General features: G+C 44.3%; 1 protein-coding gene across 3 annotated transcripts in view; it reads right to left on the reverse strand.

Moving 5' to 3' along the window:
- The window catches only part of RECQL (RecQ like helicase), a 290,842-nt gene that overhangs the window by 110,783 nt on the left and 154,351 nt on the right, over positions 1-25,708 (reverse strand). For all 3 annotated transcript variants that reach the window (XM_029600183.1, XM_029600182.1, XM_029600181.1), the window contains one exon: positions 16,180-16,261. In XM_029600183.1, coding sequence (XP_029456043.1) covers positions 16,180-16,261 — 82 coding nt within the window. The remainder of the gene's footprint in view (positions 1-16,179; positions 16,262-25,708) is intronic.

The raw sequence follows: 25,708 nt of genomic DNA on the forward strand, positions 1-25,708 counted from the left end.
CGCTTACCTATATCTGGTGCACTACTATTTCATATTGCAGATAGGAACCAGTACTCGCTTCACGAGGGCCTATGTTCCTAAAACTCTCCAAAGACTCTTCTATTCATACACAGATATTGTGAGTTCTCATTCCAGACTGCATATAGGAACCAGTACTCGCCTACAGATCCTGTTCCTGAATATAATGAAGACTCTGTTGCATAGCAGCCATTACAGATATATACAATTGTGAGTGTACCATCTACTACTGGTTATGTATTCAGCATACCCTGTCTACTCACTTCCTATAGTCTCTGTCTACAGCTCAGCAACCCAGAGACTGCAATTCCAGTATCTGAGGGACTTCAGCCCTGCCGGGCACATCATCTCACTACTGCCACATCCTGTCTAAATAAAGAACTATCTGTGTTTGTCTCCATACTCCAGCCTAGCCGGTGGTCCCTCTCAGGATATCCTCCTGGGGGCGCTGTCATCTGCCATCGGCCCAGGGACTCACCAATTTATATTAATTAATTCATTTATTTATTTGTGTTTTTTTCTTGACTGACCTTCATCAGAGATATCATGCCAGTTTACATGTAACGGGGTAAAAAACAAAGCAGGAAGAGAGCAGTTGCAAAAAACAGGGTAACAGAGAACTTGGAGATGCAGAGGCAGTTGCACGTGGGAGCGAGAGATAAAGGCTAGAAGTTGGAAAAGAGAAACTTAATTACATAATGACGGATCCCAAATTATGAGCAGAAGTCTCATATTTAGTACAAAGTCATATCATATCTTGTGGAAATCATATCATGTGCAAATCATGACCAGAGGTCTCATATCTTGAACACAGTGTGTACAGGTTGACACAGAGCGGACAGGTTGACAGGGCTATAAGCATTATTTGAAGAGGCACATTAGAGGTGTAAACAAGGTTGTATATACTGGTGAAATATCTAGGATACTGAGGGGGGGGGGGGGGTAAGGGAGGGTCGAAAGCAGTGAAGAGAAAAGGGGATACCATGAAGTTATTGCAGGGTAGGCTTGTTTAAAAATTGAGAAATTACTTACCTGATAATTTCGTTTTCCTTAGTGTAGACAGATGGACTCAGGACCAATGGGTATAGTGTACTCCTGTTAGCAGATGGAGACAGATCAGATTTCAATCTGACATCAGCCCCTAGTACATATACCCCTGCAGGAAGTGCAGCTCCTCAGTATTCTTCCTTGAAAAGCATTGTGGATATATGTGTGACTGAGTGATGGATTAACTTCATCATATGGTTAACTTAATTAAACTTAACTTGATTAACTTGAACCGATTGATTGATTGACTATAGCTGGCGACCGCCAGTGTACTCAACCGGAAAGCGTCGACACCCGGCAGGGTGGATGCTCTATGTAAGTTAAAACATGGCTTACCCATACTTCATTGAAAGCCATGCATAACGGCAAGGGTGGGATGCTGAGTCCATCTGTCTACACTAAGGAAAACGAAATTATCAGGTAAGTAATTTCTCCATTTCCTAGCGTGTAGCAGATGGACTCAGGACCAATGGGATGTATAAAAGCTACTCCCGAACCGGGTGGGAGGCTGCCCATGGCCCACTTAGGATTGCCTTTGCAAATGTTGTGTCCTCCTGAGTCTGTACATCCAGACGGTAGAATCTGGAGGAGGTATGGATGGAGGCCCACGTTGTCGCCCTGCAGATCTCGGCAGGTGACAGTATTCTAGTTTCTGCCCAGGACACCGCCTGGGCTCTGGTAGAATGAACCTTGACCTGTAGAGGTGGTGGCTTGCCTGCTTCTACATAGGTCGCCTTGATGACTTCCTTGCTCCAGCGGGCAATGGTTGCCCGCGAGGACGTTTCCCCTTGTCTCTTTCAGCTGTGGAGGACGAAACGGTGGTCCGTCTTTCGTACTGGTTCCAACCTTTCCAGGTATCTGGATAGGAGTCTGCCTATGGCGAGGTAGCATAGACTACGGGCTTCTTCCGAATTCTTCAAGCCGTCCATCGTTGGAAGTGAGATGGTTTGGTTAAGGTGGAAGTGTGAGACCACTTTGGGGAGGAAATAGGGGAACGTGCATAGATGGATGGACCCCGGGGTGAGTCTGAAGAACGGCTCACTGCAGGACAGGGTTTGTAGTTCCAAGGTGTGGTGGGCCGAGCACACGGCCAGCAAGAACACAGTCTTTAAGGTAACAGACGGAGGAATAGGCATCGGAGGGGTCTGAGGGCGGGTTCCGCTATGAACTCCAAGACAAGGTTGAGGATCCACAGAGGTACTGGCCACTTCAGGGGTGGCCGACTGTGTTTGACTCCTTTCAGGAAGGGTGATATATCTGGTTGCGAGGCTATGCTTTCGCCCTGGCTCCTGGAGCCGTAGCATGACAATGCTGCCACCTGTACCTTGATGGAGTTGAGGGACAGGCCCTTCTGTAGTCCATTCTGTAATGATTCCAGAATCACGAGACCTTTAGAGGGGCATGGCTTGACGTTATGGTCTTCGCACCAGGCCTCAAAAACTCTCCAGATCATTATGTACTTTAGAGATGTGGAGAACTTGCGTGCTTGGAGGAGAGTAACTATTACTGCCCCCGAGAATCCGTTCTCTCTCAGGCGGGCCCTCTCAATGGTCAGACCGTAAGAGAGAGAATTGAGCTGGGTCCTCGTGACGAATCGGGCCTTGTTGGAGCAGGCCTCTGTGTGGGGGCAGGGGTAATGAGTTCCCTGCCCGTAGTCTTCTCATGTCTGTGTACCAGGGTCTTCTTGGCCAATCCGGGGCCACCAGAAGAGCTAGTCCCCTGTGTTGCTGTATCTTGTGAATGATTGTGCCCATCAAAGGCCCCGGTGGGAAGGCGTATAGCAGGGTCCCCGGTGGCCAGGTCTGTACCAGGGCCTCGATCCCCTGGAACTGCAGATCCCGCCTGCGGCTGAAGTATCTGGTATTTGAGCATTGGACCTGCCTGCTAGAAGGTCCATGTCTGGGGACTCCCACAGATTCACTATCATCTTTAAGGATGTGGACGACAGCTTCCATTCTCCTGGGTTTAGACTTCCCTGCTGAGGGAGTCTGCCGTGATGTTTTCTTTCCCGGCGATGTGGACAGCGGGGATCTCCTGGAGATTTGCTTCCGCTCACGCCATTAGAGGGTCTATTTCTAGGAACACCTGTTGGCTTCTGGTTCCGCCCTGGCGGTAGATGTAGGCCACCGTCGTGGCGTTGTTAGACACCACTCTGACCCCTTTGTCCGCGCATGTAGGCGGTTGATGTTCCATCCCGTTTCTTCTGTGTTCTACTGCCCTTGGGCAGTTAACTCTTCACAGTGTGCTCCTCACCCGTGTAGACTGGCATCTGTGGTGAGCAGGGTCCAGGTTGGGGAGGATAGTCTTGGTCCCCGGCTCGTGTGGCAATTCTGCAGCCACCACCGTAGCTGGTCCCGGAATTGGTAGACGTACAGTGTAGTTCTGGGATCGTGGACTCCGCTGCGATAGAAGTGAGCATTGTAGAGGCCTCATGTGGGCTAGCACCCATGGCACCACTTTCAGCGTGGATGCCATCAGCCCAAGGCCTTGTAATCCCATGCTGTGGGACGAGGGACGCTCGGTAAGGTCTGAAGCCGGTTCCGCAGTCTTGGTCTCCTCGTGGGGTTCAGGCTGACTTTGTCTTCCTTGGTGTCGAATCAGACTCTTAGGTATTCCAGCGACTGTGAGGGCTGTAGGGGTGTTGATCACCCATCCTAGGCTTTTCTCTGGTGACTTTGCCCTGATCAGCCAATCGTCCAGGAAGGGCTGAACAAGAGTTCCTTCCTTCCTGAGTGTTGCCGACAACACTACTATCAACTTGGTGAAAGTCCGGGGTGCAGTGGCTGACTGGAAGGGTAGTGCCCGGAACTGATAGTGATGATTCAGGACCTTGAAGCGTAGGAAGCGCTGGTGTTCCTGATGAATTGGGATGTGTAAGTAGGCCTCCGACAGATCCAGGGATGTGAGGAACTCTCCTGGTTGTATTGCCTGTATGACGGATCGTAGGGTTTCCATGCGGAAGCGGGGGATCCTTAGGTGGCGGTTGACCGACTTGAGGTCCAGGATGGGCCTGAATGTACCCTCTTTCTTGGGTACGATGAAGTAAATGGAGTAATGTCCAATATTCCTGTCCCGTGTAGGTACCGGAGTTATGGCTCAGGGGCCAGAAGCCTGTTCAGTGTAGCTTCCACTGCCGCCCTCTTGCGGGGGTCGTGGCAGGGGGATTCCATGAACTTGTCCGGAGGGGTTCGAAAGAAGTCCAGGTGATACCCCTCTCGGATGATGGCTAGGTCCCACTTGACCGAGGTTATCTCAACCCATCTGCGGTAGACTAGGGTTAATCTGCCCCCTATGGCTACTTCCCCTGGATGGGTCGGCTGATTCTCATTGTGGGGTGCGGCCGGGGCCTGTACCCGAGCTGGTTCCCCTCTTGGTGTGCTTGTTCTGGAAGGACTGGTTCCTGCCTGAAGGGCAGGACACTTGATAGTTGCTCAAGTGAGGGTTGAAGCGCTGTGAACTTCTGCCCCTGGTGGACATGGGGAAGGGACGCTGGTTTCCCTTTGTCTTGTCTTCCGGCATGCGTGGTAATGGGGAGTCGTCCCATTTGTTGGCCAGTTTCTCTAGTTTGCTGCCGAACAGGAGGTATCCTTTGAAGGGTGTCCTCGTGAGGCTCGTTTTGGGGGAGGAGTCAGCCGATCAGAATCAAAGCCAGAGCTGTCTGCTGGCTGCCACTGTGGACGAGACTCCTCTGGCCACTGTGTGCACTAGATCGGAAGCCGCGCCCGAGACAGAGGATAGTGCTGATTCAATATCTTCTCCTGGGGTGTTATTCCTGTCTTGTGATAAGCAGGCACGTGTCACCCCGGTGCAGCAGGCCGCAAACTGTAGGCCAGAGCTGCAACTTTGAATGAATCCTTGAGTATGGCTTCCAGGCGCCGGTCATGTGTATCCTGAGCGCTGCTACTCCCTCCACTGGGATGGCAGTGTGCATGGCGATCGCGCAGACTATGGCGTCCACTCTAGGGCACGACCCCCTTTGCATGAGGATTCCGGAGCATTCCCCTCTAGGTCAATTAGCTGTTGCGCCGCCTGTGGGAGAGGAAGTGGCGCGACGTCTGCGAAGGCCCTCCCGCAGGGGGTTTTTAGATTCCCCCGAGGAGCTTTGGCCCGGGATAGTGAGCTCCATTAGGCATTGGGATATCAGGTCCGGGAGCTCATCCCTCGTGAAGAAGCGTTTCATGTTCGGTGGCTCTGTCCCGGGGGCTCGAATTCTTCTTTGGAGAGGTCTGTGTCCCCGTAGGTGGGACTTCTGGACAGTGTGAACTTGTGCCTAGGCCTCATGGGTCCTGGGGCATGAGGGTCTGAATCCCCTTGAACACCTCTACCCAAGAGCTCGATTCTGGGTCTAGGTTGAGGGATGCCGGTTCTCTGGTGTCCCCGACTGTAAGTGGACTCCCAGGGGCCTGCTAGGTCCAGGGTGGCCCCTGAGGAGCTAGCACTGGGCCCTAGGTGGGACTGGCCCTGACATGGGTCTCTCAGGGCCTCCTCACCATGTGCTCATAGGGCGTCGGCTTCCTCGCTCTGAGCGTCTCTAAGTTGGCATACTGGGCAGAGGCCTTGAGCTTTTATTCCTGTTTCTGGAGGTGCCATGTCTATAGACGCGTAAGCTCTTGTGCGCTCCAGTGCACATCAGAGATGTGCGCGCAGATGTGCGCCCGGCCGTAGATATGCGCCTTGTTCTGTGCGCGTGACTTATGCGCATAAAGTCTTATGTGCGCCTAAGCTTATGCGCACATGTAAATTTGTGCACTTAATTCCGTTTGTGCGCTCGGCTCGGACGGCGGGCGGGCGGCGAACAAGGCCAAGTTGGTGACGGCGAGCATGCAGGCAATATGGTGACCTCCTCGGAGGGTCTCCACGTGGGCAGACCCTGGAAACAGCCGGGGCCTAGCCCTGCTAGGGCGGATCAACCCAGTGGCACTGGTTCCGATCGACGACCTGTGCTTCTCCTCGATCCTCGGAGACCGGTTCAAGTAGAAGATTTACACCTTACCTTGTCTTCAGCGCTTCCCGGTTGCACCCCGGGCTGTCTCCGGCTGCGGGGGGAGAGGGCAACTACCTTCGCCGCCGCGCTCAAGGGGTGCACCCGCTGCCTCTCAGCCGCGCCCGAGATCGGGGGCTAAGTCCTCGCCGCGATTCGGCCGCCGGACCGAGGCGGCCTCTACGCCGCGCCCGAGGATTCGGGGGGTAGGTCCCTGCTGTGAATCGGCCACCGGACCGAGGCTCTCACCTCCGAGGGACCACGGAAATCACCTCGGGACTCTCAACTGGGAGAGGGACCCGAGGGTATCACCACAGAAGAGCGGGGCTCTTCTTCAGTAACTTCTTTCTTCTTAAATTTGGGTTTCTCCTTGATTCTTGTTCTAACGCTCTGAGAGCGTGCAGATAGTCCCTAACTGCTTTGGAGACGGAAAATACTGCGGAGCTGCACTTCCTGCAGGGGTATATGTACTAGGGGCTGACGTCAGATTGAAATCTGATCCATCTCCAACTGCTAACAGGAGTACACTATACCCATTAGTCCTGAGTCCATCTGCTACACGCTAGGAAAGCCAGGTTTTGAGTTTAGATTTGAACTTATGTGCACACTGCTCCATTCTGAGATTGGGTGGCAAGGAGTTCCAGGAATAAGGGCTGGCGATTTAAAAGGCCCGCTCTTTAGTGGATTTGAGGTGAATATGTTTCAGGGGGAGGGTGTGGAGGATACCTGTGTCGTAGGATCTGGTATGTCTGGCAGGGTTAAGGAAGCGAAAAGTGTCTTTCATCCAGTGTACGTTTTCGTTGTGGAGCAATTTGTGCATTAAAGTGAAGGTCTTGTAAGTTATGCGTTGTTGAATGGGGAGCCAGTGTAGGTGTTTGAGTATAGGGGTGATTAAGTGTTCATTCCTTACACTACTAGAGCGGTATCATACAGACTGCCACTCTGTGGGAGCCAACCCACAACAGATCATTAACTCCACCTACGGAGTGTTAGAAATTGCTAGCTCCTCCCCTTGGGGGAGCAGCATTGAACAACCAGTACTAGTCTTCTTTATCGGGATGGGGAATTCTTTACTTGTCTAGAGGCTGACAGTCAGCAGAAAACTGGCACTTTTGCTGTTTTTTGGTCCCGAGGGGAAAGTGGGAGAGAGATTGGGGTAAAGAGAACAAGGAAAAAGATGATGCCCTCTACACCTCTCCCCATAGACAGCTACCCCCACCGCTCTACCCTACATAGACACACAAAATACTGTCAAGGTCAATGGGTCTTGAATTGGCAGCAGAGCCATATTAGCTGTGGCTTTCCCTGGTTGAGATTTGGAAGAGCAGTATTATTACTTTCCTTCAGGTATTGAGGGTTTGTACATACCCAATGAAGCCCTCTCGTTGATTCAAAGGGAAATCCAATCCTGACGGTCCACATTGTTTAAAACCTGAGTCAGCAGAGAATCTCTGCTGCTACAACAAAATCATCAATCATGGAGTTAAGTCTGTAGGTGTTGCTTTGAATCCAGTTTGAGCTCTTGAGAGTCTTATAAGAAAAGTATCCTTTATCTTTTGCTTCCCCCCTGCATAATGTAAGCCAGGATTTTTGTTACATGCTATTGATTAAAACCCTGTTGTGAACAATGTATCACTGTGCCTGATCCTGAGTTTGCCATTTAAGGCATATGGTTATTGTTCCATGACTACTTAAGTCCCAGTCAATCCCTGATACATACATGACCCCCGCTCCCCTTTGGAGATTTATCTGAGTTTGGCAATGGAGATAGAGGTAATGCATTATTGCATCACTCTCTATATGTGCACTTTACAACTTGTTTAAACTCAGCGATATTACTTCTAGCTTTGACCATATTCCCCTGGCAACAGATTCCATATTTTAATTATGTATTTGGATTTTCAGAAGGTGTGCGACAAAAGTCCTGCATGAGAGACTTCTAAGAAAACTAAAAAGTCATGGGATAGGAGGTGATGTCCTTTTGTGGATTGCAAGCCGGTTAGAAGACAGGAAACAGAGAGTGGGATTAAATGGTCAGTTTTCACACTGGAAAAAGGTAAACAATGGAGTGACTCAGGAATCTGTACTTCGACTGGTGCTTTTTAACATATTTATAAATGATCTGGAAAGGGATACGAAGAGTGAGGTGATCAATTTTGTGGATGACACAAAATTATGCAGAGTATCAAGCGGATTGTGATAAATTGAAGGAGGACCTTAAGAGACTGGAAGATTAGGCTTCCAAATAGCAGATGAAATTTAAAGTGGACAAGTGCAAAGTGATGCATTTAAGGAAAAATAACCCTTGCTGTAGTTATACAATGTTAAGTTCGACCTTAGGAGTTTCCACCCAAGAAAGATCTAGGCTTCATAGTGGATAATACATTGAAATCATCAGCTCAGTGTGCTGTGGCAATCAAAAAAGCAAACAGAATGTTAGGAATTATTAAGAAGGGAATGGCAAATAAAACGATGGATGTCATAATGCCTCTATATCACTCCATGGTGAGACCACATCTTGAATACTGTGTGCAATTCTGGTCACCATATCTCAAAAAAGATATTGTTGCACTGGAGAAAGTGCAGAGAAGGGCGACCAAAATGATAAGGGTCATGGAGCGGCTACCCTATGAGGTAAGGCTAAGGAAGTTAGGGCTATTCAGTTTGGAAAAAAGATGACCGAGAGGGGATATGAAAAGACTTGAAAAAGTTAATGTAAATCGGTTATTTACTCTCTTATATAATAAGAGGACTAGGGGGCACTCCATGAGGTTGGCAAGTAGCTCATTTAAAATAAATTGAAGATAATTATTTTTCATTCAGCTCATAGTTAAGCTCTGGAATTCATTGCCAGACGATGTGGTTACAGCAGTTAGGGTAACTGGGTTTAAAAAAGGTTTGGATAAGTTCCTAGAGGAAAAATCCATAAACTGCTATTAATTAATAAGCAATAGTAGCTTGAGATTTATTTAATGTTTGGGTAGTTGCCAGGTACTTGTGACTTGGATTGCCCACTGTTGGAAACAGGATATTGGGCTTGATGAACCCTTGCTCTGACCCAGTATGGCACTTTTTATGATATGTTAAAGTTATTACAACTATTTCATTTTTGCTTGTTGAGGGAGTCCATTTAAGAGAGTTGGTCCCTGTTTATAGAACAAATGATCTCTTGATTTGTCCAATCGAACAAGTTTAAAAGAAGGAATGTTTAAAAGCATTTGCGATGATGAGTTTAGTATGTACACAGGACAGTATAATTTTAAAGCAACATTCACACTACCTGGGGCAATACCTCTGATTCCTTTGTACACTAACTTGAGTATCTTAAGTTTCACCCGCCATGTAATAAGTAGCCAGTTATGCTTTATTACGTAGGGCATAATGTGCTGTTGGATAGGAATTTGCTCACTAATTCAAATTGAAGAGTTTGGGAAATTTTGTAAACCTTGTATTTGCATACAATTTTGTGGGAGTCCTAAGTAAAGAAAGTTACAATAATCAATGGCTGACATAAAGGAATGAATTACAGTTTTTAGATCCATATCTTAAATACGACAAGTGAGTTAATCAAATTTGCAGATGATACAAAATTGTTCAGAGTAGTTAAATCACAAGCAGATTGTGATAAATTGCAGGAAGACCTTCTGAGACTGGAAAATTGAACATCCAAACGGCAGATGAAATTTAATGTGGATAAGTGCACGCTGAACCCGAGGGGAGCCCCGATGGCTTTCCCTGTTCCGTCCAAGGCCGCTCCAAAATCAGAGCGGCCTTGGAGGGAACTTTTTTTCTGGGGCCCCCCCCCCCCCACCTTCCCCTATCTAACCCACCCCCCATCCCTAACTAAATCCCCCCCCCCTACTTTTGCTCCAAAAGTTACGCTTGCCCGAGGCAGACGTAACTTGCCCATGCCGGCCAGCTGCCGGCACACTGTGCCGGAGCACTCGACCTATGCAAGATAGGCTCGGCGCCCGCAGGGGCAGCTTGGGGCAGCTTTTCGGGGATTACGTGCGTATGTTACGCGCGTAACCCTTTGAAAATCTGCCCCAAGTTGAATAACATCACTGACAGGGCAGATCCCTGCAGACACCAGTTTTTAACTTAAAGGGAGAAGACTGTGCTCTTAAAAATACAACTTTGTAACTGCGCCCATTCAGGAATAATGAAAACCATTTCAAGACCATATTTTTAATTCCAATTTCTCTAAGTTGGCACAATAAAATCCCATGGTCAATGGTGTCAAAGGCCACGGAAGGTCTAACAGCACTAGGAAAAACTCTGTGCTAGAATCAAACCCACATCGGAAAGTATTAAAAAGGGACAAAAGGAGAATTTCGGTATTATAACCTGCCCTAAAACCATATTGTTGAGAGTCCAAGGTTGAATGTTTGTCCAAAAAGTCTTGCAGTTTTAAAACAATTTTCTCAAGAATTCTAGTAATAAATGGTAAATTCAAAATAGATCTATAATTACTGTAAACATCGTGGGGTAAGTTCTGTTTCTTTAGCACAGGTTTAATATATGCCTTTTTTTAAAGATCCAGGGATGAATCCTTTATTTAAAGATAAATTTATCATATGGCACAAGTAAGGAGCAAGATCGTCTAAGACATTTTAGAGAAACATTTGAATATTAAGTAGACAGAAATTTGATTTGAAATTCCCAACGATGGAACATATCTCAGTAAGAAATCTTTCTTCAAAGGATTCCCATAAACTTAAATCAAAATTTCCAGCATCATTTTCTAGTACAGTGGAAGAGGACAAGGCAGAAGTATTGCCTTTTTTTTTTTTTTATCAGGTTTAACAGTCACTTTGAAACTATTCAACTCCTTCATAACAGTTAAGTTCTTAACAATGTGAAAAAGTTGACAAGGGCGATTTTGAGCAGCTTGTATTCTTTCCAAGAAGCATCTATGTTAGCATAATTGATTTTTGTTCTGTACTCATCTACTTTCGATATATAAGCTTGCCTATCAGAATCTGAAAAAGATTTTCTCCAGCAATGTTCCAATTTCCACAAATATCACTTTAGTAAGATTAGTTCAGAATTTAACCATGGGGCTTTATGGGCTCTCTTTGGCAGTATTGATTTAACATGAGCAACTTTATCTAACGCAAAGTCAAGTGAAGATTTCCAATGATTAACAGCAATTGAGATGTTAGCTGGAGTAATTTCGTGCAGTTTTAGTAAAAAAAAAACAAAACTTCACCCAGGGCCTCTGTTTCAAACTTACTTTGCTTCTTAAGGGAGGGAATTTTGGAGTTTACACATGTGTTGGGTATAATAAAATGGGTCTGAAAATGAATCAGGAAATAGTCTGATCAAGGGACTATAGTACAATCAATTGAACAGCTGTAAAAAACTTAAGAACTTTGTCTTGAAAAGACTAGGTCAAGCAAATGGCCCAGTCCACGAGTTTCCTGATTTATTAATTATTGCCAACCCATCGCTTCCATAGTGGCCATAAAAACTTGGCAACTCTCAGAATGTGGCTGGACATCAACATTAAAATCTGCCATGATAAAAATTTCTTTAAGATCAGCATTAAAAGAACATAACATATTGGTGGCAGCAGTTGGATCTTTAGCTGAGTTGGAAGGAAGGGGAATATACTAAGCAAAGTCCCTAAAATTCATTAGCAATTGCTAACATTTCAGAGAGCTAATTGAGAAGATTACAGACAACTTAAAAACTCGCTTAATTAAAAATTCCTCCTTGCCATTTCTGAGAGTGGTTTTGACAAAAAAATCTGAGAATGATCTATTGCTAACTGATTCAACAGGACCGTGTCACTAACAGCCAAAACTCAGTAAAACAATGCATCAGGAGCATTCACCTTAATAAAATCCAAGATGATAGGTATTTTCTTCCTAATTGCTTGAATATTGAACAAAGATATTGATAGAGTTAGTGGGAAGGTTTATAGGCAAATTACAAATATTAACAACTGATAACCAGATATCATCATCAACAGACTGTGAAAGAACAGCATATCTTCCCCGTCCCCAGATTATAGGAATCAACTCAACCTCAACCATTCTCTTTCTGAGGTGCAAAATAGAATCAACTACTTGATTCAAATGTACCCAAGTGGCACACAAATGGGTGGAAAAAGGGGCAAGCTCCTTTTCGTGCCCCTTCAGTGAGTGAAGAAGGCGCAAGCCACTTCGGCATGCAATGTCTTTGGCATCTGCACTCCAATTCAGCCTGGTACCCTGACGAAGTCAATAGTGGGTGGGGTTTCTGTCCAACTGGGCGAAGTAGGAGGAGATAGTCCGGCAGTCATCTAGAGAAAAAGAGCTCCTCGATAGTAAGTGAAGCGCTTCAGCAATGCACACAATACCGCAGAGTGAAGCAGATGAAATAGCTTCTTCCACTTTTGTCATCTGCACTCTAATTTCAGTCTGGTGCCCTTAAATATTTGAGGAGAAACCATCCGCATAAAAAGCAGATGTTTCCAAGCAAATTAAATTCAGGATTATGGCTTTTTTTGGTCAGTTTGAGGTCAATATTCAATAAGCTAGGGATCGGGCAAGTTTTCTGGCTAAAGTTACCAGATAATTTGTCAAAGATATTCAGTGAGACAAATTTCCCACTGAATATACTTGGCCAAAGTTATCCAGATAACTTTATCCATGAGGCTGAATATGCCTGAAAATAAGTTAGTTAGGTAGGTTTACCTAGATAACTGAGAACTTTTCCATCTATATTAAGTACATAACAGGTTAAGAGGCATAAATAACCAAAGGACAAACCTCGGCCAGTAGACCCTTCCTGTATCACCCCTCCAGCCCTGTGGAGTATAGCTCGCTATATTCCTCTACCCCCAAAAGAATTCAACACCAAGAGACAAGGTAGCCAGATAACCCCCGCACCTTCCCACCCTTCCCTCAAGCAATCAAAATTGAAAGAAGATCATCAGGTCCCCTTTTCCTGTCAAACTGTCACCCCAAGCAGATACCTTCCCCTCCCAAAATTCTTGAGGCTGTGCCAGAAATGTCTAGACTGTGCTCCTGGCAGCGCCCTTCATTGTTTCAACAGCAATGCTAGTAAAAACTGTGACAGCAACGTTTGCAGCGTACTCTACTAGCATTGCTGTTGAAGCAATGGAGAATATTGTTAGTAATGTGGTACAAACACTACTGGCTTCCGACAGCCTCAGGGGTTTGAAAGTTCTGGGGTGAAAGGATGACAGTAAAGAGGGCAAAGTGCAGGATGGTGGGAGAAGGGAGCCTGGAGCCATTCTTTTCCTAAGCAACAGGAATTACAAAGTCAAAATAGGCACCAGCGAATCCAAGACAATTAACATAACTCGAGGTGTACCTCAAGGTTCCCCCCTCTCCTTTACCCTCTTCAACATTTACCTACTGCCCCTATGCCGCCTCCTTTCAGAGCTCTCTCTTCCATATTTTGTATTAGCTGATGATGTGCAAATAGTTATCCCCATCAAAGATTCCATACATAATGCCCTCGAGACATGGGATTCTGCCCTGTCGGCCATCAACAACCTCCTTACCAAGCTCCATCTTGACCTCAACACTAACAAGACGGAACTTATGATTATTACCCCCCCAACACAACTCTATTATTACCACCCCCACCAACACTCGCCTGCCCACATTCAACTTCTCCCCTCACTTACGTGATCTAGGCTTCACCCTTGACACCCATCTCAACTTGAAAAAATTAATCAATTCCACTTTAAAAGACTATTTCAAGCTGAACACTCTAAAAAAGCTCAAACCCCTACTGCACCCTAACGCCTTCCGCTCTGTTCTTCAACCCATCATCCTTTCCAAAATTGATTACTCCAACAGCATCCTCCTGGGCCTCCCCAAAAACACTCTTGCCCCTCTACAAATGTTCCAGAATGCTGTGGCACGCATCCTGACAGGTACACACAAAAAAGAGCATATCATCCCCATCCTCAAACAACTTAACTGGCTCTCGATTTCTGCCACAATTAAATACAAGACCCTCTCCCTCATTCACAAAGCGTTTCACAACCCCAATATGCTTTGGTTTAATGACACTTCTATTCCGCCCCAACAACAGACCCACTAGATCGCAATACTTAGCAACACTTCAAACTCAATTACCCAAACTCACCCACCTTATGACAACTAAAGAATGCTCCATATCTATTGCTGGACCCACCTTATGGAATACCATGCCACCTGATCTATGACAAGAAGCATGCCCCAAAAAGTTCAAAGACTCAAAACATGGCTGTTCATACCATCCTACAGAAACAACACGTAACCCTCCTCCCCTCTCTCTCCCCGGGCACAATCTTAAGTCGACGCTCCCTGCTATAAGTGAACTTCCGACCTATGTAAGCTAATTATGGGCTCTAGCTTAATTGTTTCTCCCTACTATTATTGACTTTCAACTTATATTAGCTATTTTCTCTCTCTCTCCTGCCCCACTCTCAACCTACCTTAATTCACTATCCTGTAAATACTATCCTGTAAATATTCTGTAAATACCCCCCCTGCCCCATAAACAGATTCACTATGTTATAATTTCCCTCAGCCCCTACTATCTATTACTTCAATATACTTTAATTCCCTCAGCCCCAGTTAATCAGTAATTTTTAATTCCTTTATGCAACATTAATGATCTTTGTATTTATGCAACTTTAAAGATCTTTGTATTTGTTATGTCTTCCCTCAGCCCCCATTGACTATTATTGTTTTAATACTATTTTAAAACATTCATTGTAAAGCTCTGTTAGCTGCATTACCAGTTCTTTGGAAACCGATGTGATGTTCCGAACGAATGTCGGTATATAAAAATGTTAAATAAATAAATAAATAAATATTGTGCCGCTATAGCTCACAGCACTGACTTTTTCTGGGGTAAGGGGAGCCAGGATCTGGTTCTATGCCCCCACTAGTGTTTCATTCTTTTCTGGGCTGGAGGGGGGGTGGTGGTGGTGGGTAGTCAGGCTTGCTGAACGAGTGTTCTTTGGTGTGCCTATAGATATAAAATATATATATATATATATATATATATATATATATATATATATATATATATATATTTAATATACCCAGTTAAAGTCTTAGTTATCTGGGTAATGCCTGCTTGGATGTATTTCAGTATGTGATTTAATCTAGCAGTGAAATGGTAACTAAAGGTTTCTTTTGCATTTTTTATTTTATTGTACTTAATTTTTTCTTAAGTCTTTTTTTATTCTTTTATTTTATATATGCTGTTTTATGATGTTATGGTTTAGTATGGTTTGATGTATATTTTAATGTGTTTTAGTTGGTCACTAATGTCTAATTATTACTTATACAATGTCTATTTCATTGATCCGCAAATCTCAGCACAGTACAAATATATTCAAAATAAAATTGGATAATTACATAATAATTGAACAGCAATAGTAAATAAGGAGCAAAAGCTACCAGAAACCTAAAAGATAGGAGGCGGAAAGTGTCACATCAGTCAGGGAAGGTCAGGGTATGATTGTTTTATTGTAGACCATGTAGAAATTTTGATAGGTGGTATATATATTTTTTAAATAAATAACTTAGGTGTGCTTTCCACCATGACTAGACTTAGGGCCTCATTTTCTAAAGTATCGCAGGCCTGCGGTACTTCAGAAAAATGCGGTAATGAGGGGCGGGGGGCTGAAACGGGAGGGCGGTGCGATCGCTGCCGGCATCGCTCCCAATAACTACACCATAGAAAGTGTAGTTATTGGGCGCGAAATAGGCAGCAAAAAGGCCCTTACCTTTTCGCTGTCCACGCCATCCTCGCATCGGCGACGCCCCGACTCCTCCTCTTCCGGGGCCGGCTGTTAGCGCAAGCCTGTGATAGCCTTAGAAAATAAGGCCCTTAGCCTGCTAAATGTAGCAGGATAACATTGATATTCAGTACTACTTTGCTAAATTTAAGAAGGCTCAAACTGCCTGTGTTTATCTGGCTAGGTTTTATCTGGGGAATTTCTTACCCAGCTAAAATTTAGCTGATCAGTTGGGTGAAATATTTAAACCCCATCTATATCCGGCTAAGTCCTGAACTTAGTCAGACAAATCCTTTTGTATACTGACATCTTTATATTTGCATGTAACTTATACAAGTTACTTATATGGAAAACTTCTCATAGTAGCAATTACCTGATTGCCCATTGTATCTGCTATTGATGAGTTTCAAAATATCTTCAATGAAATCCTCATTGTTGGAAGGTTTTTTCCGAACCTACAAAAATGAATAAAGTATAAACATTTAGGAGCAAATTTTCAAAGAGTTACACGCATAAAAATGAGCATATACTCACATAAGTAACCTGTACTCGTGTAATCCATATTTTATAAACCATGAAAGTATGTGCATACTTTAGGTTTCACACGCACATATACAAACATAAAAAAGGGGCAGTCAAGAGGCTTTCCATGGGTAGAACCGGTAGTTAAGAACATAAGAACATGCCATACAGGGTCAGGCCAAGGGTCCATCAAGCCCAGCATCCTGGTTCCAACAGTGGCCAATCCAGGCCATAAGAACCTGGCAAGTACCCAAAAACAAAGTCTATTTCATGTTATCGTTGCTAGTAATATAGCAGTGGCTATTTTCTAAGTCAACTTAATTAATAGCAGGTAATGGACTTCTCCTCCAAGAACTTATCCAATCCTTTTTTAAACACAGCTACACTAATTGCACTAACCACATCCTCTGGCAACAAATTCCAGAGTTTAATTGTGCGTTGAGTGAAGAAGAACTTTCTCAGATTACACATGTACATTATTTTAAAAGACAGTATAGATGTACAATTGGCAACTTACATAGTTTTACACCTGCTAATTAACCTCATTTAGTAAAAGAAAGGTCGCAGAGAAGAAAGATGTCTGACACCTGCTGCAAATGCTCTTACGATTAGAGAGTCCTCTCTAGATGTCTCTGGGAACTATGGTTTATTATATCTTCTAAGTGCTAAGCTGATTTTTATACTAAAAATCACTTATGCGTTGAACCCATGAGAACTGTCAAATACCATCAAATACCTGGATAAGAAATTTTGTTAATTCAGGAATCCACTTATCCCCCTATTCAAAAAATCTTTTATTTGTCATTGAATAAGAAGAATTTAAGAGAGCACAAGTGTCTCTTTGAATTTAACTGATTTTTTACAAAATTCAACTTTATATCATCATAGAGCCATCTTACTGATTTCTTTTGTGTTCTTGCAAGATTGTGATAATATTCGTCTATATTTTCGCAATCATGAAGTTTTGTTTAAGGGGGAGAATATCTGGATTTTTCCAGATTTTGCTAGAGCTACTCAAGAGCGAAGGAAAAAATTTCTTGTTATGAGATCTGAGGTGTTAGTTTTAGGTGCCTTATTTGTTATTAGACATCCATGTAAATTGTAATATTAAATGTTGTAATACTGTAATATTAAATGCCATTAGATATGATTTCTTTGACCCTGGTCAGTTGCGGGACTTCATCGAGGCCAGACATACTACACTTTCTCAACCCATTTAAGATGTGTTTTGTGTAAGAGGGAAGTGTGAGAAGACAGCTGTTATTCTTCTGTCATTATTCTGAATTGTATGGTCAATTTGCCCTAAGACCTTTTTCTTTTTCCCCACAATTATATATGTCTACTATGAGGATATTGCTGACATATTTCTTAAATAATGTGTCTTTTCTTGTTCTTTTCTTGCAATGTATCCTCAGTTTTTCTTTTCAAATATGTTTGTATTTGAAATAAACTCAAATTTCAATAAAAATAAAGTAAAAAAAAAAATACCTGGCCCCTAGGTAGGCCTGTGGGAGTACAGGCAGAGGTGTGTGGGTGTCCTGAACCCAGAATAGTCTCTTTGCTGTGGCCTTATTTTCCCAAAGTACCCCTTTTACCCCTTAATCATCTAGTAGTCCAACTGAATCCTCACAGGTCGCTTCCAATGTACCTGAAAATGTTAATATTTTGAGTTTTTGCTTCCGTGGCAAGCTTCATTTCCAATTCTCTCAGACTTTCTTATTGATGCTTTGCATCTGACTTGCCAGAGCTTATGCTGTTTCTTAGTTTTTTCATTTGAATCCCATTTTTTAAAGATGTACTTTTAGCTATAACCACCTCTCCTTTTAACCATGTTGTTAGTCGTTCAGCCTTCTTTTCGCCTTTTGTAATGCATGGAATACATCTAATCTGGGCTTCCAAGATGAAACTTTTAAACAAGGTCCATGCCTGCTGTAAATTCAACCTTTTTATTTAAATATCCACTGAAAAGGGTTGTTCCACTTAATACTGCAAAATGTTCATACAACCCCCATATTTGTTCACACAAATGCACTTATATGAGATCCCGATTTTTTTCTTTATTTTCTTGTGTTCAATTATATTTACCCACCACTTAGTGTTTTTATTATTTTCTAAAAAAAGTTTCAAAGATGGAGGTTAATGTCTCATTCAATGACTTGCTTCATTAACTTTAAATACATTGAAGTTGTTTGTCACAATCATGTGTTGTAATCATTGACATTCCACCCTACCATCCTCTTTTTTTAATTCAAAAATCTAAAAACCCCACTTATTTATTTTAACTTTATTTCAATCCAGCAAAAATGCTTAATTTAACTTCTTCCATTTGTTTCCAGTCATATACTTAGCTTAGTGCTGCATCATCCAGTCTTCAGGTACAATGGATGATTTTAATGATAGGTTACAAATTTTTACTAATAGGTCTGAAATTTCATTTTTTAGTTCCTTCAGAACTCTGGGGTGTATACCACCCGGTCCAGGTGATTTACTACTCTTCAGTTTGTCAATCAGGTCTACCACATCTTCTAGGTTCACTGTGATTTGGTTCAGGCCATCTGAATCATTTCCCATGAAAACCTTCTCTGGTACGGGTACCTCCCCAACATCCTCTTCAGTAAACACCGAAGCAAAGAAATCATTTAATCTTTCCGCGATGGCCTTATCTTCTCTAAGTGCTCCTTTAAATCCTTGATCATCTAACGGTCCAACTGACTCCATCACAGGCTTTCTGCTTCGGATATATTTTAAAAAGTTTTTACTGTGAGTTTTTGCCTCTACGGCCAACTTCTTTTCAAATTCTCTCTTAGCCTGTCTTATCAATGTCTTACATTTAACTTGCCAACGTTTATGCATTATCCTATTTTCTTCTGTTGGATCCTTCTTCCAATTTTTGAATGATCTTTTGGCTAAAATAGCTTCTTTCACCTCCCCTTTTAACCATTCTGTGAGCCAGCAGTGAACAGTGAACCGGGAAATTAAGAGAAAAAAAGAGACAAGAGGGCTCAGAAACCTGCAAAATAAAGAGAAGCAGCAGGACCACGTGGTGAGTGATACTGCTCCCACCCCCAGCCCAGCACTGTTTTCAGGCGTTTAAATTACAGACGCTTCCCTGGGCGTCCCTCTTTCTGCCAGGATCCTTTCTCAGTCTCTGTCCTCCTCCACTGCAGGGGCTCGTGCGGTCGGCACAGCTCAGTCGGGGCAAGAGCCCGCTCACCCCTCCCTTCTGTGAGCCAGCAGTGAACAGTGAACCGGGAAATTAAGAGAAAAAAAGAGACAAGAGGGCTCAGAAACCTGCAAAATAAAGAGAAGCAGCAGGACCACGTGGTGAGTGATACTGCTCCCACCCCCAGCCCAGCACTGTTTTCAGGCGTTTAAATTACAGACGCTTCCCTGGGCGTCCCTCTTTCTGCCAGGATCCTTTCTCAGTCTCTGTCCTCCTCCACTGCAGGGGCTCGTGCGATCGGCACAGCTCAGTCGGGGCAAGAGCCCGCTCACCCCTCCCTTCTGTGAGCCAGCAGTGAACAGTGAACCGGGAAATTAAGAGAAAAAAAGAGACAAGAGGGCTCAGAAACCTGCAAAATAAAGAGAAGCAGCAGGACCACGTGGTGAGTAATACTGCTCCCACCCCCAACACAGCCGTCTAGCCCAGCACTGTTTTCAGGCCCTTAAATTGCAGACACTCCCTGGGGCGTCGCGCACCAGGCGTCGCGCACCCGAAGGAGCGCAACCTAAGGGGCTTGCCCCTTAGTGCGCTCCTTGGAGCGTCCCAGAGCAAGAGCCATTACCCACCCTTATCCATCCATCCAGCGATCACACATCCACCCATCCAGTCTCCAGCGGCACTCATCCAGTCTCCAGCGGCACTCATCCAGTCTCCAGCGGCACTCATCCAGTCTCCAGCGGCACTCATCCAATCTCCAGCGGCACTCATCCAGTCCCCAGAGGCACTCATCCAGCAGCACTCATCCAGTCTCCTGCAGCACTCATCCAGCAGCACTCATCCAGTCTCCTGCAGCACTCATCCAGTCCCCAGAGGCACTCATCCAGCAGCACTCATCCAGTCTCCTGCAGCACTCATCCAGTCTCCAGAGGCACTCAACCAGTCCCCAGAGGCACTCATCCAGCAGCACTCATCCAGTCTCCTGCAGTACTCATCCAGTCTCCTGCAGCACTCATCCAGTCTCCAGAGGCACTCATCCAGTCTCCAGAGGCACTCATCCAGCAGCACTCATCCAGTCTCCTGCAGCACTCATCCAGTCTCCTGCAGCACTCATCCAGTCTCCAGAGGCACTCATCCAGTCTCCTGCAGCACTCATCCAGTCCCCAGAGGCACTCATCCAGCAGCACTCATCCAGTCTCCTGCAGCACTCATCCAGTCTCCAGAGGCACTCAACCAGTCTCCAGAGGCACTCAACCAGTCCCCAGAGGCACTCATCCAGCAGCACTCATCCAGTCTCCTGCAGCACTCATCCAGTCTCCAGAGGCACTCATCCAGTCTCCTGCAGCACTCATCCAGTCTCCTGCAGCACTCATCCAGCAGCACGCATCCAATCTCCTGCGGCACGCATCCAGTCTCCTGCGGCACGCATCCAGTCTCCTGCGGCACGCATCCAGTCTCCAGAGGCACGCATCCAATCTCTAGCAGCACTCATCCAGGCTACAGAAGCACACATCCAGTCTCTAGCAGCACATCCAAGCTCCGGTAGCACTCATCCAGCACCGATCCAACCTGAACAATAATGTACTACCGACCACGCACCTACAAATCACTCATCCCAATCATGATTTCCCCCACTACACAGTTACTAGGCCTCACCCTATTCACCATAATCCTATTCAACGCCCAATCTCTCACCAACAAAACTCTTATACTCAACAACATACTGCAGGACACAACCCCAGACGTTTGCGCCATAACAGAAACATGGCTCAAATCCACGGACATCACACTCATTAACCAATTACCAACGCAGACTTACGATTTCTTCTCCATCCCAAGACAAAAAAAAAGAGGAGGGGGTATCTTCCTAGCTGCAAAAAAATCCTTAAGGTTCTCACACCACCCCATCAGTACAGTAACTAAACTAGAACTAGGATTGTTCAAATCAGAACAACTCCAAATCCTGCTAGTCTACGCCCCGCCAGGCTTACTAGAGTCAGACTCCTCTCCTATCATCGAAACCATAACTCTGCATCTCAATCTTGACTCCCCTGCTATAATCCTGGGTGACTTCAATTTACATGTTGACAAAGTTCCCCTCTCTACAAACTGTGAAGCCCTCCTCACCGCACTGTCAGCGATGGGATTCAGACAACAAATCAATAAACCCACCCACAAAGCAGGCCACATGCTCGATCTACTCTTTACAAACACTGGTATTTCTCTTACAAAACAACCAAATTGCAAAAAAGTCCCATGGTCAGATCATTCTCTAATCTCCACCAGTTTTTCCTTACCTCGATCAGACTCCAAACTCAACTCAAGACCCTCTTTCCTATACAGAAAACCTTGCAACTCGGAACATCTAAGTAAAGCTCTAACCTCGGATCTACCACTCATTGAAGTATCTACCCCTAACGCTGCCCTCCAATCCTGGTCCAAAATAACAAAATCTATAGCAAACACACTCTGCCCACTGACAACCAAAACAAGGTCTGCTAATACATCCAAACGTCAACCCTGGTATAATGATGAACTACGAAAACTCAAACAATTACTTCGGCAAAAAGAAAGAAAATGGCGCAAAGCCCCTTCACCAGCCTCACTCTCTGATTACAAACGATCACTCCATCTTTACAAAAGTACCACGTTGAAAATCAAAAGAGACTACTATGCCCGAAAGGTTCATCATCTCAGCTTTGACTCAAAAGCTCTATTCGCCTTCGTTTCCAGCCTCACTAAACCTATCACTCCAGATATACCACCCGAACAAGCCCAGACTAAAGCAGACGAATTGGCTCTTCATTTTAACAAAAAAATATCGGATCTCCTTAATCAGCTGATTCCAAACACTACGTCTCCAGATAACACATATCTTCCCCAAAATAAAGACATCCAGCTTAATGCCTTTGAACCCATCACAATCACAGAGATACAAAATGTATTAAAAAGAATGAAACCGTCATCACACCCATTTGATCAAATCCCTACCAAAATGCTTCTTCTTATCCCGGACACAATAGCAAAAACCATAGCAGATATTATAAACTGCTCCTTATCACATGGCATCTACCCAGATGACCTAAAAACTGCCTCAATCAAGCCACTGCTAAAAAAACCAAATCTAAATGCATGTGATCCCAACAACTTCCGCCCTATTTCCAACCTACCATTTATAGCTAAAATCATGGAAAAACTGGTAAACACCCAACTATCCAACTACCTAGAGGACCACAGTATTCTGTCCCCAAACCAATATGGTTTTCGCAAAGCCGCAAGCACCGAAACGCTACTAATTTCACTCATGGACTACCTACTCTCTGGTATTGATAAAGGCCAAGCATATTTTCTAATCCTCCTTGACTTCTCGGCGGCCTTTGACACAGTCAACCACGCCCTTCTTCTAAAACAGCTGGCAAACATTGGTTTAACAGGTGCCACACTAAACTGGTTCAAAACATTTCTAGAAAACAGAGGATACAGAGTCAAAATTCATAATAAAGAATCCCAATACCACCCTTCTAATAGAGGAGTGCCGCAAGGATCATCACTTTCACCCACCCTTTTCAATGTCTACCTGCTACCACTCTGCCAACTACTTACAAAATTAAGCCTGAAACATTTCCTTTTTGCAGACGACGTACAGATCGTAATCCCTATAAAAGAATCAATCTCAAAAACAATGGAATACTGGGACAGTTGCCTATTAGAAATTAAACTTCTCCTCAACAGTCTAAACCTTGTACTCAATGCTTCGAAAACAGAATTCCTGCTCATATCACCGGAAAACAATAACACACTTCCTAAACCACCCACACTCCTTCAAACAACCCACGTAAGAGACTTAGGAGCCATCCTAGACAATCGTCTCAACCTCAAAACATTCATTAACCAAACCACCAAAGATTGCTTCTACAAATTACATATCCTGAAAAGAATAAAACCGCTGTTTCACACTCAGGACTTCAGAACAATCTTGCAAGCAATAATCTTTTCCAAACTAGATTATTGCAACTCATTACTATTAGGCCTCCCAGCTTCTTACACCAAACCTTTACAAATGGTTCAGAACTCTGCAGCCAGAGTCCTTACAAATTCCAGGAAAATTGACCACATTTCACCTATTCTCAAAAACCTCCATTGGCTTCCGATCCACTATAGAATCATGTACAAAACCATTAACATCATATACAAAACTATCAACCAACACACGCAACTTGACCTACAAATACCACTTAAAAAATTCACCTCCGCCAGGCCTATCAGGGAACACTACAAAGAGTCACTCCAAATTCCAAAGGCCAAAACCTACCAACATAAATCCTTGAGTCTCAGAGCCTTCTCATCAGCAGGTCCAGCTCTCTGGAACTCGATCCCACCTGATTTGAGACAAGAGCCATGCTCTTTAACATTTAGGAAAAGACTAAAAACTTGGCTTTTCAAAAAAGCATTTCCAAGCCTTGAATAAAACCTCCTCTCACTAGCACTAACTCGTATGCAATAATGGAATGTAAACACGAATCAACCAACCTCAAACCCTCTCTCACTAATTCCTGCTGAATATTTATCATACTATTACCATTCACAACTGTCATGTTTATTCATTTGATTACCTATGTACCGTTTCATAGTCTTATTTTTTCACTTGCTATTCTAATGTATCAATAGGCTGAAATGTAAATATTGTGCTGTTCAATTTCTCCCCTTCCATCCCAAGTTTATTTTCCTTGTTTTTTGTAACTTTCCCTCTCCCTTTTTCTGATTCACTGTATTTAAAGTTCAAGGTTCTTATTGAAAATATTGTTTTTTACGTTACGTTATGCTTTACACTCCTTGTTATTTGTAAACCGGGTTGATGTGATGCCTATCATGAAACTCGGTATAACAAAAACAATAAATAAATAAATAAACCATGCCGGTAATCATTTTGCCTTCTTTCCACCTTTCTTAATGTGTGGAATGCATCTGGACAGTGCTTCTAGGATGGTATTTTTTAACAATGACCAGCATAAAGGTTTTGCAAACAGTTAGGGCTGCCTTCCCTGGTGCTAAGGCAGGCACCAGTATTTCAGAACTAGAGATAGCTGGCTGGGTAGGAGTCACTGAATTGCCTGGATTCAGACCTACAAGGACAGCAGGCACAGGAGCTGTCTTTGCTGGTGATAGGGAACTGGAGTCTTAAATGCAGGAGACTGACAAGACCAACAAACATCAGTGATATTCTTTTTAAAACACATCTGGCAAATTCAGACTCTAGGTAGAAGGGTAGGGAGACAGGGTTTCAAAGAATAAAAAAAATCAGGAAAATTGCTATTAGGTTTCATCACAGGTCAGAAAAAATTACTCCCAACTCACCAGACTTGCTGCGGTCCACAGCCTCTCCTGAGGGTTCAACTTGGCCTTAACTTGATTATCCCTTCAGCTCTGGGACAGCCACCTCACCACCATCAAGCAACTCCTCAATCACATGAGCCTAGCACTAAATACCAACAAAATGGAACTCCTAATAATAAGCCACAAATCCAATGAATCATTCCCTCCCGTAGCCTCCCCGCCCAAATAAAATCCCCACTTACAAAAGAAGTTAGAAACTTAGGCGTCACACTAGACAACAAGTTTAACCTAAAAAAATTCATTAACTCCACAACAAAAGACTGCTTTTTCAAATTCTACGTGCTAAAAAAATTAAGGCCCCTTCTTCATCAAAACGATTTTAGAACAGTCCTGCAGGCCCTCATCCTCTCCAAAATAGACTATTGCAACTCCCTACTTTTAGGACTCCCAGCACCCTCCATAAAACCCCTGCAAATGCTATAAAACACCACTACCAGAATCCTCACAAATACCAAAAGAAATGAATACATCACCCCTATAATAAGAAATCTTCACTGGCTCCCCATTCACCTCAGAATACACTTCAAAAGTTTGACCCTCAGCCACAAAACACTATGGGGTGTATATTACACTCGTAACCCCGAAAACCCGCTCCTGTGCACGCTGAGCCTATTTTGCATAGGCTCGGCGACGCGCGTATGTCCCGGGGCTTTGAAAAAGGGGCGGGACAGTCCAGGGGGAGGGCCGGAACCCTCCAGGCACAGCGGCCATTTGCCGCTGTGCCCGGGATCGCAGGCCGTCCATCGGCCGGTGCGTGCAATCTACGCCTGCCCGGAGGCAGGCGCAACTTATAGGACAAAGGTAAGGGGAGGTTTAGGTAGGGCTG

The sequence above is a fragment of the Rhinatrema bivittatum genome, chromosome 4 (assembly GCF_901001135.1).
Source record: "Rhinatrema bivittatum chromosome 4, aRhiBiv1.1, whole genome shotgun sequence".
Lineage (NCBI taxonomy): Eukaryota > Metazoa > Chordata > Amphibia > Gymnophiona > Rhinatrematidae > Rhinatrema > Rhinatrema bivittatum.